This window comes from Acomys minous (assembly GCF_964271855.1).
Source record: "Acomys minous genome assembly, chromosome: 15".
In the NCBI taxonomy this organism is placed as follows: domain Eukaryota; kingdom Metazoa; phylum Chordata; class Mammalia; order Rodentia; family Muridae; genus Acomys; species Acomys minous.
Window position 1 is genome coordinate 30,220,583 of NC_140497.1, and position 12,949 is coordinate 30,233,531.

General features: G+C 39.2%; 1 protein-coding gene across 6 annotated transcripts in view; it reads left to right on the forward strand.

Moving 5' to 3' along the window:
• The first annotated feature begins 305 nt into the window (after positions 1 to 305).
• LOC311584933 (disintegrin and metalloproteinase domain-containing protein 24-like) overlaps positions 306 to 12,949 on the forward strand; it is a 33,623-nt gene continuing 20,979 nt past the window's right edge. For 2 of the 6 annotated variants that reach the window (XM_084759667.1, XM_084759668.1), the window contains exons 1-2: positions 306 to 431; positions 5,100 to 7,223. In XM_084759667.1, the coding sequence (XP_084615793.1) occupies positions 5,232 to 7,223 (1,992 nt within the window). In that variant the 5' untranslated portion in view covers positions 306 to 431; positions 5,100 to 5,231. Of the gene's footprint in view, positions 432 to 5,099; positions 7,533 to 12,949 lie in introns of those variants that run through there. The other 4 variants (XM_084759669.1, XM_084759663.1, XM_084759666.1 and 1 more) reach the window with 4 other exon arrangements.

The following is a 12,949-nucleotide window of genomic DNA, read 5'->3' on the forward strand; positions in this document are numbered from 1 at the left end:
TGAATGTTGAATAAATAATCTAGTACAAGGATATACATATGAGAAAGATTTCAGAAGGTAAAGTGTTCATGCTGTGTGTGAGGGGCATACACATTTGCACAACAGAAAGATCTGTTTATATCACAAGGCTCCTAGAGCACAAGAAATGTAGGCAAAGAAGGCAGACTTACTCAGACTGAGTGATAAATAGAAATAATATTTGGTTGAGATTGGAGACCCATTGAGGAGACCAAATTCCAAGCCCTAGAGCCTGGAGCCTCTTGTTGCTAGGCAACTGGATCTAGAAGCTAATCCAATGAAAGACAAAGGGAGAAAGGATTTATGTTCTATTTGTCATGTGAGTTCTCAAGTAGAAATCTTTTCTTATAAAATGGTTCTTACAAATGAGTTATGACTAGAACTACACCAAGAAATCACTACTACATCTCCTGGTAAGTAACTCAAGACAATAGGTCAAAAGGACTGAAGCTCGTGAGCATACACACACACACACACACACACACACACACACACACACACACCTTTTCTAGTTGATCTTAGCAAGAACTAGTACTCTGATTATTTCTAACTCCCTTCTCTTTATTTGATTGGGATAAACTGTTTTTTAATGTGTTGATGCTATTCATAGTTTATAAAATATTGAATTAGACTATAAATGATGGTGAGGGGTAGGTGATGATTAAGAGACATATACTTATGGGTTTGATGAAACTGGATATTGGAGATATTGCAGACAGTGTTGAGTGTTCTGTATCAATGTGGCACTACAGGATTTTTTTAATAAATTTATTGACATCATCATTATCATCATTGTGTGTATGTGTTTATTATCATGTGTGTATGTGTGTGTGTGTGTGTGTGAGTGTGTGTGTATGTGTTTGTATGTGTTTGTGTGAGAGTTCGGGTGGGTGACTGAGAATAGTGTGAAAATCAGAGAACAACTTTCAAGAATTGCTTCTTTCCTTCTACTACAGATTTCCAGGGTCAAATGCAGGTTATCAAGCTTGAAACAAAACCATTCATACCCACTGAGCCTCACTGGCAAGTTGTTTTCATTGAAAATATTATAATTCTTGAGGATCTGCAGCCTCTTTACTCACTGTCTAAAATTATGTAAGATGTGAGTAAACTGGCTCAACTTTGTTTGCCAGTGACCTGTTTGCAAGATGAGGTCTTAGGGATGAATTCCCATAATTTTGTATTTGTTAATCTTATCAACAGTATTGATAGTAAATCAATCCTTCCATCACAACATATATAAACAAAATACACATACAATTGATATATATGTATATATGTGCACACATATATATCAAGGCATAAACAAAGAATCAGCATGTTGGAATTTACTTACAGGTTCTACATATTATCCTCTAAGATTCCTGTTATTGATTTTGCTTTCTCATGTGGTGTTCTGAGCGTTTCATAAAGGAAACCTTCTATTCTACCTGATTATTTTCTCCAAGCACTGAAAACATTCTTGTTACATTTATCAGTTCTCCCCAAAACAAATATCCTGCCACTGATGTGCAATGCCAAACCAAGGACTAAGAAAATATCTCATTTTAAGCTTAGGAGGTATTAAATATTAAATATGATTACTTTTTAAAATTTAAAACACTATGGTATAAGGTCAATAATAACGATTTGAAAAAATGATGACTTTCAAACAGGAGTCCTTCATATTGTTGAGAAAATGTGCAATATCAAAAATTTAATAACTACTGTGAGCCAAGTGTGATGGTACATGCCTGTAATCCCAGCATGCAGTGAGGCAGAATCAGGAGGATCTCTGTGAGTTCAAGGCCAGCCTGGTCTACAAAGTGAGTCCAAGACAGTCAAGGCTACACAGAGAAACCCTGTCTCGAAGAAAAAGAAAGACCATGGACAACAAATCAGAAGTTATTACTACGAGGCTACCTAAGGGGGAAAAAAAATCTTCCATTATGACTTTAAACTGAGGGCTGAAGAATCTGGCTATCTTACTGGAATTTTGTGTTTCCTCATCTTCCCCCAACCCACTCAGTTGGGGATTCTGTGATTCATATTTCCAGAAAGATTGTTAGCATTTTATAGGAGCATCAAGAGCTGAAAAATAAATGAAGCTACATAGGTTGAGTGATTTGATAAGTGGTTACTGAACTGATAGGGGTCTAGATTTTATGTGTGAACAGAAGGGATAGTGACGAGAACTTGCGAAATGGGTCAGGCAAAAAATATCATTATTGTAGACTTCCCTGAATAGAAGAGTACGTTTTAATTCAAGGCGAAATGTAGCTAATATTGTAGAAGGTCATATCATGGTACAGCGCATGACTACTAGCCTATAGCTAATGATATTTGAGGATGAGTATCAAGAGTAAAGTGGAACAGCAGGTGCAGTAGGGATTGTTCACGCAATTGCTAAACACAAAATCAGGGGAAAGGTGAAGAGCGTAGTAGGCTCACGTGGTGGAAGGAGAGAACCAACTCCCACAGGTTGTCCTCTGATATCGATTGGTTACTCCCACAAGATTGTGCCACCGTTGCCCTAGGGTATTTTGCAGGCAGAACAGATTGTAGATCAAAGGTTTTGTGGTTGAGTTGGTGTTTAACTTTTGTCTTTTGGCAGCCTGCAGAGTAGTACCTTTCCGTGTCATAGACACTAGAACACGGGGGTGGAGGCGTCTCTGTAGACACCAGAGCAACTACTTCATGTTCCAAGAGTTGTGCAGCTGAGCCCTTGTGGCCAGTGTGTGGAGATCAACCTATCAGACTAATAATTCTGAACCTCGTCACTGGAATGATCTCATGGACCTTGTAGATGTTTTCCGTTGTCAATAAAATTAGGCAGTTTATATGTGCAATACTCAATGCACAGTGACAGAGACTTGAGTACATCTTACTCCTACAACTCGACACACAGTGCAGACCATTATTAATACCATTGTTTCAGCCACCTGCACCATTAAGGCCCATACCATCCATTTATATATCCCAGGTGTATACTGTACTATCTATATTTTATGGGAATTATTAACACGGTTTTATAATAAATGAACAACTAGTTGTTATTGGAGGCCAGGCACTCTGCTACTACAAGATTCTCATTACCAGTATTGTTGAGGGAGTTGGATTTTTTTTTTTGAGAGCGGGTTTCTTTGTTTAGTATCACTGGTCTGGACTCACTTTGTAGACCAGGCTGTCCTCGAACTCACAGAAATCCTCCTGCCTCTGCCTCCCTGAGTTCTGGGATTACAGGTGTGCACCACCATGCCCAGCTGAGGTAAATTTTTCAATATTTGTATTTATATGTGAAATAGGTACAGGAATTTAAAAGCTTATCAGATATGTCTATTTTAAAATTGATTTTTGGTAATTTTTAAATTTAATTTTTACTATAATTTATTCACATTACATTCCTATTGTTATCCCCTTGCTTGTATCTTTCCATTCCCACTCTCCCTTCCTCTTCTGCCCTATTCCCCTCCTCTAGGGTTATGACAAGGGCCCTTCTCCCCTACCCCCTGACCATAGCCTATCAAGTCTCAAAAGGATAGCCTGCATCCTCTTCCTCTGTGTGCCCAAAAGGCTGCCTACCAAGGGAAGTGATCAAATCGCCTGTATCAGAGTTCATGTCAGAAGCAACACACACACACACACACACACACACACACACACACGGAGAATGAGCTGTCCATTGGCTACATCAGAACAGGGCTCTAGGTTCTCTGCATGCACCTCTGGGTCCTTCCATACCCCCATTCTTCAATATAACTCTCACCACTCTGCACAGACTTCTGCTTCGAGTCCCAGAATCTGTCCTGATGCCCCGCTGGGTGGAGTCTCTCAGAGGACATCTATTTGGGGCTAATATGCCCTTATAAGTGAGTATATGCCATGTGTGTCTTTCTGGGTCTGGGTTACCTCACTCAGTATGATCATTTTTAGATCCATTCATTTCCTTGAACATTTCAAGATTTCCTTATTTTTAATAGCTGAGTAGCATTCCATTGTGTAAATGTACCACAGTTTCTTTATCCATTCTTCTATTGAGGGACATCTAGGTTGTTTCCAGATTCTGGTTATTACAAATAAAGCTGCTATGAACAGAGTTGAGAAAATGTCCTTTGTTGTAAGGTGGAGAGCGTCTTTCAGGCATATGCCCAGAAGTGATATAACTGGGTAACAGTATTCCCAATTTTCTGAGAAAGTGCCAGATTGATTTCCAAAGTGGTTGTACCAGTTTGCACTACCCCCAGCAATGGAGGAGTGTTCCCCTTTCGCCACATCCTTGCCAGCATGTGCTGTCACTTGAGTTTTTGATCTTAGCCATTCTGATAGGTGTAAGATGGAATCTCAGAGTCATTTTGATTTGCATTTCCCTGGGAGGAGTAAAGGGAAGGGAAACTATAATTAGGATATAGTATATGAGAAAAGAATCTATTTTCAATAAAAAACATACTCCTTTCATAAGTATAGTCAAATATAAATGCATTTGAGAGACACCCATCAAATTAGCATACCTAATTTTGTACTATTGCTTATTGATTTTATCATATGAAGATACTCATCACAGGAGATTCCAATGTTTTCACTCTGTAATTTGGCAGAACTGGAGTAAGACAGAACAGGTGCTGATTTGTCATATGGGAGTGCATGTTAAGGCCCATGCATTTAATATGGTAGAATATTCTTTTATACAAGTTTGCTCAGAAGTGTATATAAGTTATCACTAAAAAGTGGGGTAAATAATATTTTTGATGGTATAAATAAAAATTCTCTTCACAAAGCAAGTGGATTCCTTACATTTGTACTAGCATAATTTTGATTTAGATGTTAATATAAACATAGTCTCACGTGTGTATGTATTTAGGGAATGATACAGTGAATCCATGTGTCCATCAAGGTCTGACATTATCACTCTGGGACCAACTATGATTCTTCTGAACACCCAGTGTGTGGCTTTACCTCATCAAAATGAAAAAGCAAATTAAATGCACAATATGAAGTCATGCCTTTATCTAAATGCTAAGCCATATTAATACAAAGGCTTCTATTTCAGTCAATTCATAATGAATCCATTCTTATCTCTGCTTTCTTTTTCCTATTTATTAAAGTCCTCCTGCTCTGGTGGATCCACTCTTCCAGAAGACAGACTGTTAAGGGTCAGTGCTGCATGACATCAAGACGAAGGAAGCACATGGGCAGCTGTACCACATCCCGTCTCCCTTTGCTCCCTCCAGTAGGACATGGTGGCTATGTGTGAGACCCTGGTACGTGCAAAGATGACTCTCCTGCATATCTGGTTGAAGATGCTGTTCTTTCCTTCTGTATGGCCCCTGATTTGGTGTGTTGAGTACAAAGGCCTTCCAGAAGTAGTGACACCCTTGAGGGTCGCTGTCTCCAATAGAGACAAGAGTCTTGGAGGCTGGATGTCCTATAGCCTGCACTTTGGAGGCCAGAGACACATTATCTCCGTGAAATCCAATAATTTCTTGATATCCAGACAGCTCTCTGTGTTCACACACAATGACCAAGGCGACCTCTTTGAGGACAAACCTTTTGTCCAGAATGACTGTTACTACCTTGGTTATGTGGATGGAAACCCAGAATCCATAGTAGCTCTTAATACCTGTTTTGGGGGCTTCCAAGGAACACTACAGATAAATGACACCACTTATGAAATCAAGCCCAGAAGCCCTTCTTCCACATTCGAACATCTGGTTTACAAGATAGACTTGGAAGAAACTCGATTACTCCCCATGAGATGTGGATTAACAGATGAAGAAATAGCAGGGCAACTGAGACTTCAAGAAAATGATAAGTCCTCTCTAATGCGAAACTACTATGGGAGATGGTGGGCTCACAGAAGGTATATTAAACTGGCATTGGTTATAGACCATGAACAATTCCTTTATCGAAAAAGCAATTCTTCTCTTGTGATAAAAGATGTATTCAACATTATGAATGGGCTAAACATCTTTTTATTGCCTGTGAATATTAATGTGGCTCTAATTGGACTCTATATCTGGACTAAGGAAAACCCCATACCAGTGAAAGATTTATATACTCTCTTGCCAGCATTTTGTAAGTGGAAGAGAGAAAACATTAAGTCTCAAGTACCGCATGATATTGCACATCTCTTTGTGAAATATAATTTTACTAACTATTTTGGCATAGCCTATGTGGGAACTGTATGTAATAAGACATTTGGTTGCGGAGTTGATAGCCTCTTGGGAGATAGTTTCTTTACCACTGGTCACATTGTGGCACATGAGATAAGTCACAATTTGGGCATACCACATGATGGGAAACTTTGCACATGTGGAGGGGGATCATGTTTTATGGCTGCTACAACAAACACGTCCAGAAAATTCAGCAACTGTAGTTATGCAGTGATGTGGGCCAACACAGCCAGAACAGGTTGCTTACACAGTAAGCCCAGCCCTTCGGATACCCACCCACTGAGGCTCTGTGGGAATGGGGTGGTTGATGAAGGCGAGCAGTGTGACTGTGGATCCTCTGAAGCCTGTGAATACAGTCTCTGTTGTATGTCTGACTGTACTCTGAGGTTTGGTACTAGCTGTGATACTGGTGGATGCTGCAGCCACCTGTGCAAAATCCTGCCCTCTGGCACTCTATGTAGACAGAAGGAGAATGAATGTGACCTTCCAGAATGGTGCAATGGGACTTCAAATGAGTGCCCTGAAGATGTGTTTAAGCAGGATGGGAGCTCTTGCCGTGATGAAGGTTACTGCTATAATAAAAGATGTAACAGCCGTGATTTACACTGCCAGAGAGTTTTTGGCAAGGATGCCAACAAAGCATCTGACAGTTGCTACCAGGAAATGAACACGCGTGGTGACCGTTTTGGTAACTGTGGGATCACGAACAATGCATACCTGAGATGTAATAGCTCAAACATCCTCTGTGGAAGAATTCAATGTAAAGGAGTTAACAGGCTTCCGTTTTGGAGAGGTCATTATAGCGCGCACTGGACTCATTTCAATAGTGTTCCCTGCTGGACTATTGACTACCATATTGGGATGAGCATCCCTGACCTTGGTGAAATAAAAGATGGCACAGACTGTGGTCAAGGGCATGTGTGCATTAACAGAGAGTGTGTCGATATGAGGATTTGGAAAAGCGGTTGTTCAGCCAAGACCTGCAACATGAAAGGAGTCTGCAACAATAAACATCACTGCCATTGCGACACTGGCTGGGGCCCACCATACTGCAAGGTAACTGGCAACGGAGGGAGTATTGACAGTGGTCCGTCTTCTGGAGACAAAAAGAAGGAATCGGGTAATGAGAATGTGGTGGAGGTGTGGGACGGAGGAAGAAAGGAGAAGGAGACGGGGAAGGAGAAGGAGAAGAAGGAGCAACAGAAAAATAACTTAATAAGTTGGATATTTGCTATTTCTTTTGTGGTTTTACTTTTACTTTTATTTGTTTGCTTGTTTGAAAGCACTGAACCATCACAGGAGAAAGAAGAGACTAAAACCACCACAGGAGAAAGAAGAGACTAAAACCACCACAGGAGAAAGAAGAGACTAAAACCACCACAGGAGAAAGAAGAGACTAAAACCACCACAGGAGAAAGAAGAGACTAAACCACCACAGGAGAAAGAAGAGACTAAAACCACCACAGGAGAAAGAAGAGACTAAACCACCACAGGAGAAAGAAGAGACTAAAACCACCACAGGAGAAAGAAGAGACTAAACCACCACAGGAGAAAGAAGAAAGTAGCATCTCAATTTCAACAACTTCATCTTCTTCAGCTTCAGCTAGCACAGAAGAATAGAACAATCTAATGAATTATGAAAATAATCTTTAAAATTTAATGAAATTTCCCACATAGAAATGTTTAGTGTCGGGCTGGAGAGATGGCTCAGCCGTTAAAGGCTAGGCTTACAACCAAAAATATAAGAAATGTTTAGTGTCCTGGTGGGAGAAATTCTATTGTCCGTCTATTATAAACAACTGATTGAAGATCCCAGCAATCTATAATGGGTCAGAACAATACACTTTTATCATTCAATAAAGATAAGAACTACCATATTCTTACTTTTCATAATCTGAAGAAATTTAGGTAACTTATTTCAGCTTTTCATTTAGTTTATTTACTTTTATAATTAAAAAACTTTGTGGGTTAAGTCTTATTGAGTCATTGGCCAAAGGGGATTCCATACAGCCCTCAAAATATTATAGCCTATTATTGCAAAATCTATTGGTTGTGTTCCACATCCTAATAGTAAGACCTTATTGCTCAAAATACCACTTATTTTGTGAGATAATTTGAGGAGTATTAACATTACTACTTCTTTAGCGGTCTTGTATAATTGTGCTGAATCCTTCTGGTTCTGGAATTTTGGGGGGGGGGTAGTGGTGGTGATGGGAGATTTTTAGTTACTGTTTCTGTTTCAGCAAGGGGTTTTGTCTATTTAAATTGTTCCTTTAATTTTGTATATTGTATTTACCAAGAAATGAATCTCTTTCCAGTTTGGTGGACTGCAGAATTTTAAAGCATCTATAATTCTCTGGATTTCCTCAGTGTCTGTATGCCTCCTTTTCCATCTCTAATTTTATTAATTTGGATCTTCTTTCTCCATCTTTTGGGTTGTCTGGCTAAAGATTTGTGAATCCTATTGACTTTCTCAAAGAATCAAGTCTTCATTTCATTAGATTTCTTTTTGTATTTTGTTGTTGCTATTGCTGCTGTCACTGTTGTTTGTTTGTTTCAATTTCATTTATTTTAGCCCTGAGTTTGATGACTTTTTCACATCTACTTTTTTTGGCATCATTTCTTCTTGTTTTTCTAAAGCTTTCAAGTTATTATAATGAGAATTCTCCAGAGTTTTATGTTGACGCTTACTGCTATAAACTTGCTTCTTAGAACTGCTATCATTGTGTCCCATTTGTTTAAGTATGCTATGTTTTTATTTTCCCCCAATTCTAAAATATTTTTTAATATTATTATTGATCTCTATCTTGACTCATTTTTAATTCAGTAGTTAGTTGTTCAGTTTCTATGAGTTTGTATACTTTCTGCCATTTCTTTTTTCTTTTCTTTTTTTTTTATTTGCTTTGCGTGTTTGTTCATTTTTTAGATAGGGTTTCTCTGTTTCACCTTTACTATCCTGGACTTGCTTTGTAGACCAAGCTGGCCTTGAACTCACAGAGATCTACCTGCCTCTGCCTCCTTGAGTTTTGGGATCATGGATGTGTGGCACTGCACCTGACACTTAGCTATTTTTATTGTTGTTAATATCCAGCTTTAACTCATGATGGTCAGATAAAATGCAAAGTATTATTTCATTTTTTTATAACTGTTGAGACTTTGTGTCCTGCTTCTGTTTCAGTAAGGGGTTATAAGTCTATTTAAGTTGTTTATTTAATTTTTAGTAGATCATGTATATAAAGAAATTAATCTATTTTCAGTTCAGTGGAGTGCAGAATTTTAAAGACATACTTTTATGTCCCTTTCCTTTTTCATCTCATTACATCTATTTATATGTAGTCAATTTTGAAAAAGGATCCAAGGGTTTCTGAGAACAATGTATATTCTTTAATGTTTGGGTGGAATGTTCTGTAGATTCTGTTATGTTCATTTGACTTAAGACAATAATTAGCTCTACCATTTCTCTGGTTTTTGTATGGATGACTTGTCTATTGGCAAGAGTGAAGTTTTGAAGTCCCCACTATCACAGTGCTAAAGTCAATATGTAATTTTAACTATAGTAGTGGTTTTTCTGGACTAGGAAGTAAATATGACGGAGTCTATGATGTGAAATTCCCAAAGAATCAATAAGAAATATTATGTTAAAAAGAAACAGGCACTTATATTTGGAGGGCAAACACTTTTTTGTCTGATCCATCCTTCCAGCCCCAAATAATAAAAAATTTTATGATATCACAGGAGTGAACTTCATTGTATTTTGTTCATATTCACTAGCCTATTACTCTTCCTTGGCCTCATTTCTCATTTTGGCCAGTCACCTGACTTTGCAATGACTCCACATACCCATTTTAGATTACATATCATATGTCATGCGTATATTTACATATTAATATGATTCTATTTCTACAAATAATCGTAATATTGACTATGACTTTGCTTAATCTAAATGACTTTCAGTTTCTCTCACAAGAGATAAAGTTATTCTGATGTGCTTCTCTTACCACTTTTACTATTCTTTCTTTGATTTCTATGCTTTATGGTTCTTTGCTTGTATGTCTGCTTGGAATTCCGAAAGCTTGCTGGGCTTGGATATCGATTTTTCCCCCTTTGAATTAGCAAAATTTTCTGCTCTAATTTCATTACATAGACTTCCCATGTTATTATTTACTTTAAGCACTGCTCATCTTCCATGGATTTTTTAAAATTGGGTTTAATGATCATGTCCCAAAGTTCCTAGAATTGTCATCATAATTATTGATTCTTTATTGGCGTCTGGGTGTATTAATCAATCAACCCTGTCTTTCAGTCCTGATTCTTTCCTTGGCTGGGTTTTCACTATTCTTGGTGTTTGTGTGTTGTCTACCAAGTCTATGTATTCTCATTTGATTTTCTCTACTTTTCATTTCCAAATTTAAATAACTTTTCAAAATCACAACTTATGTGGAGGGTTTCTCATCCATGCTGCTCCCTTTTTGTGCACATCATTTCTTCCTCATCCATGTTTCTGTGTTTCTTCCACAGGACTTGTATTGGTATCATTACTTCGTTCTTTGATACCAAGCAACGTGTGTTCTTTTAAGTCACTGATCATTTTTACAAGTGAATTATTAACATCTTCACCTGCCATTTTACTAAGCTTATCACCTGAATTCACTTCTTGAGAATTTGTGATGCTTTGAGGGAGCCCCATTTGACAGATCCAAGGGAAAGTCCAAATGCCGAGGGTTAGACAAAACCCCACATCCCTCAGGACCTTGAGAAGATGCTTACCTCTTCTAAAAGAAGCTATTCCCTTATCACTGACAGAAGAGACAAAGGCCCGTCTCTGGTGCCTACTAGCACACCAAAGTGCATGCTGGCCTCCCGGGCCCCTCAGTATCACAAGCACCTGTTACACATTTCACAGTACATGCTAGCGTCTCAGCTCTTCTCACCTAACTGGTATCTTAAATTCCTTCCAGGCCACAGGCTTCCTTCTCCAAGCTATTCATTCTCCTTTTAACTCTACTATTGAAGCTAAGATCACTCCATTTGCCTTTCATGCTCAGTCTCTGTCTCTGTCTCTGTCTCTCTGTGTCCCTCTCCCTCTCCCTCCCTCACGCCCCACCCCCTGCCTCCCACATTCACTGTGTCTTTATCTATCTGCTCTGCTCCTGCATCTTTCACGGCAAGGTCAGGTGTGCTTGCCATGTTTAGTCTACTACTTCCTCTATTTGCACTGGACATTTCCAGATGTCTCTGGATATTTCCTCATATCTAAAATAAAAACCTTTTCCTTAACTATACCATGGAGTGGTTCTGTTGTTAGTTTAGACAACAGTCTTGCTTTTTCAGGTTTTCTGTTCATCTGGAAGTTATATTGAGCATCATGGTCTAGACAGAGGACTCAGTTTCAAAGCCCACCCAGCTGCGAGAAAACAAAACTACTGTAATAGCAGCAACAGCAAACCAGATAGGAAACAGTTACAATTAATTAAAGCTTACTAATTCATACACTACCAAAGAGCATAGAACAGACTATAGCATAGAGTGTGTTTTTATGCATTAGTATTTTGCCTGCAGGTGTGTCTGTGTCAGGGTGTCAGATGCACTGGAACTGGACTTGTAGACAGTTGTGAGCTGCCATGTGGATGCTGGTAACTAAACCCAGGACCTCCGGAAGAGCAGCCACTACTCTTAACCGCTGAGCCATCTCTCTAGCCCTCACTTTTTGATTCTTAATACCCCTCCCCTCTGTGGAATAGAATCTGTTTCTTATCCTGACCCTGCTTACTCTCTGGCTCTCATAGAGGCAGTTTCCACATTGTACCGGAAGTCCACATTGTACTTTTGTATTCAAACACTGTGCCAGCAGTGCACAGGTACAAGTACATATGCCACATAAATGCTCGTGCATACAAATGTGTATGCATAAGAGCATAGCAACTGATCCAGTGTTTCTTTTTTCTCAAACAGATTTTAATTTAATGTGGTCTCCTTTGTCAACTGTTGGCCTTTTTTTCTTACTTAGGATTCTTATTGGTTAAATCCTTGCCTGTTCTCTGCTTTCTCCTCTAATCACTTGAGAATTTTAAGTCATACATGATGGTCTTTGACCCACTTGAAGTTCATTTTTGTGCATAGTGACAGATGAATAGCTAATTTCATCATTCTGCACGCGGACAGCGACACTTTGCCGGAATAGATTTGTCAAAGAAGTTGTTGTTTTTTTTTTTTTTCAACAGTGAACATTCTTGCTGGCCATTGCAATCGAACCCCAGCTGACTGCAGCTACATGGGTTTATGTCGGAGTCTGCTACTCTGCTTGTTCATCTGCTTTTATGTTTTTGTGCCACTACTGTTGGAGGTGGCTCCAGTGTATTTTGATGCCAAGTGTTGCTCGCTGTCTCTGTGCCCCACCTGTACCTGTGTCACTAATAAAAGGTCATCACACCTGAGCAGGGCAAATGGGATAGGCACGGCTATGGTTCCAGGGCTTGGGTAGACAGAGAGGATCTTGGGAGGAGGAGAGACTGTAGGAGAAGAGAGGAGAGAAGGAAGAAAGCTGCTCCATGGGTTAGCTGAAGGAGAAGCACATGGCCAGTGTGGATGGAGATTTGGCCAGATGATGATAATTAGCCAGTATTTAGGATTATGGATGGGAGGCAGCTTGATAGAAATTATTAGAAGCAAATGGCATGGAATTGGGGCAGGTGTCCTATATCTGACCCAGTATGGGAGGTAGTTTAGGGGATTAATATCTGCCCTGCCCCAGGTTACCTGAGGCTATTTTAAAATGTAACAGG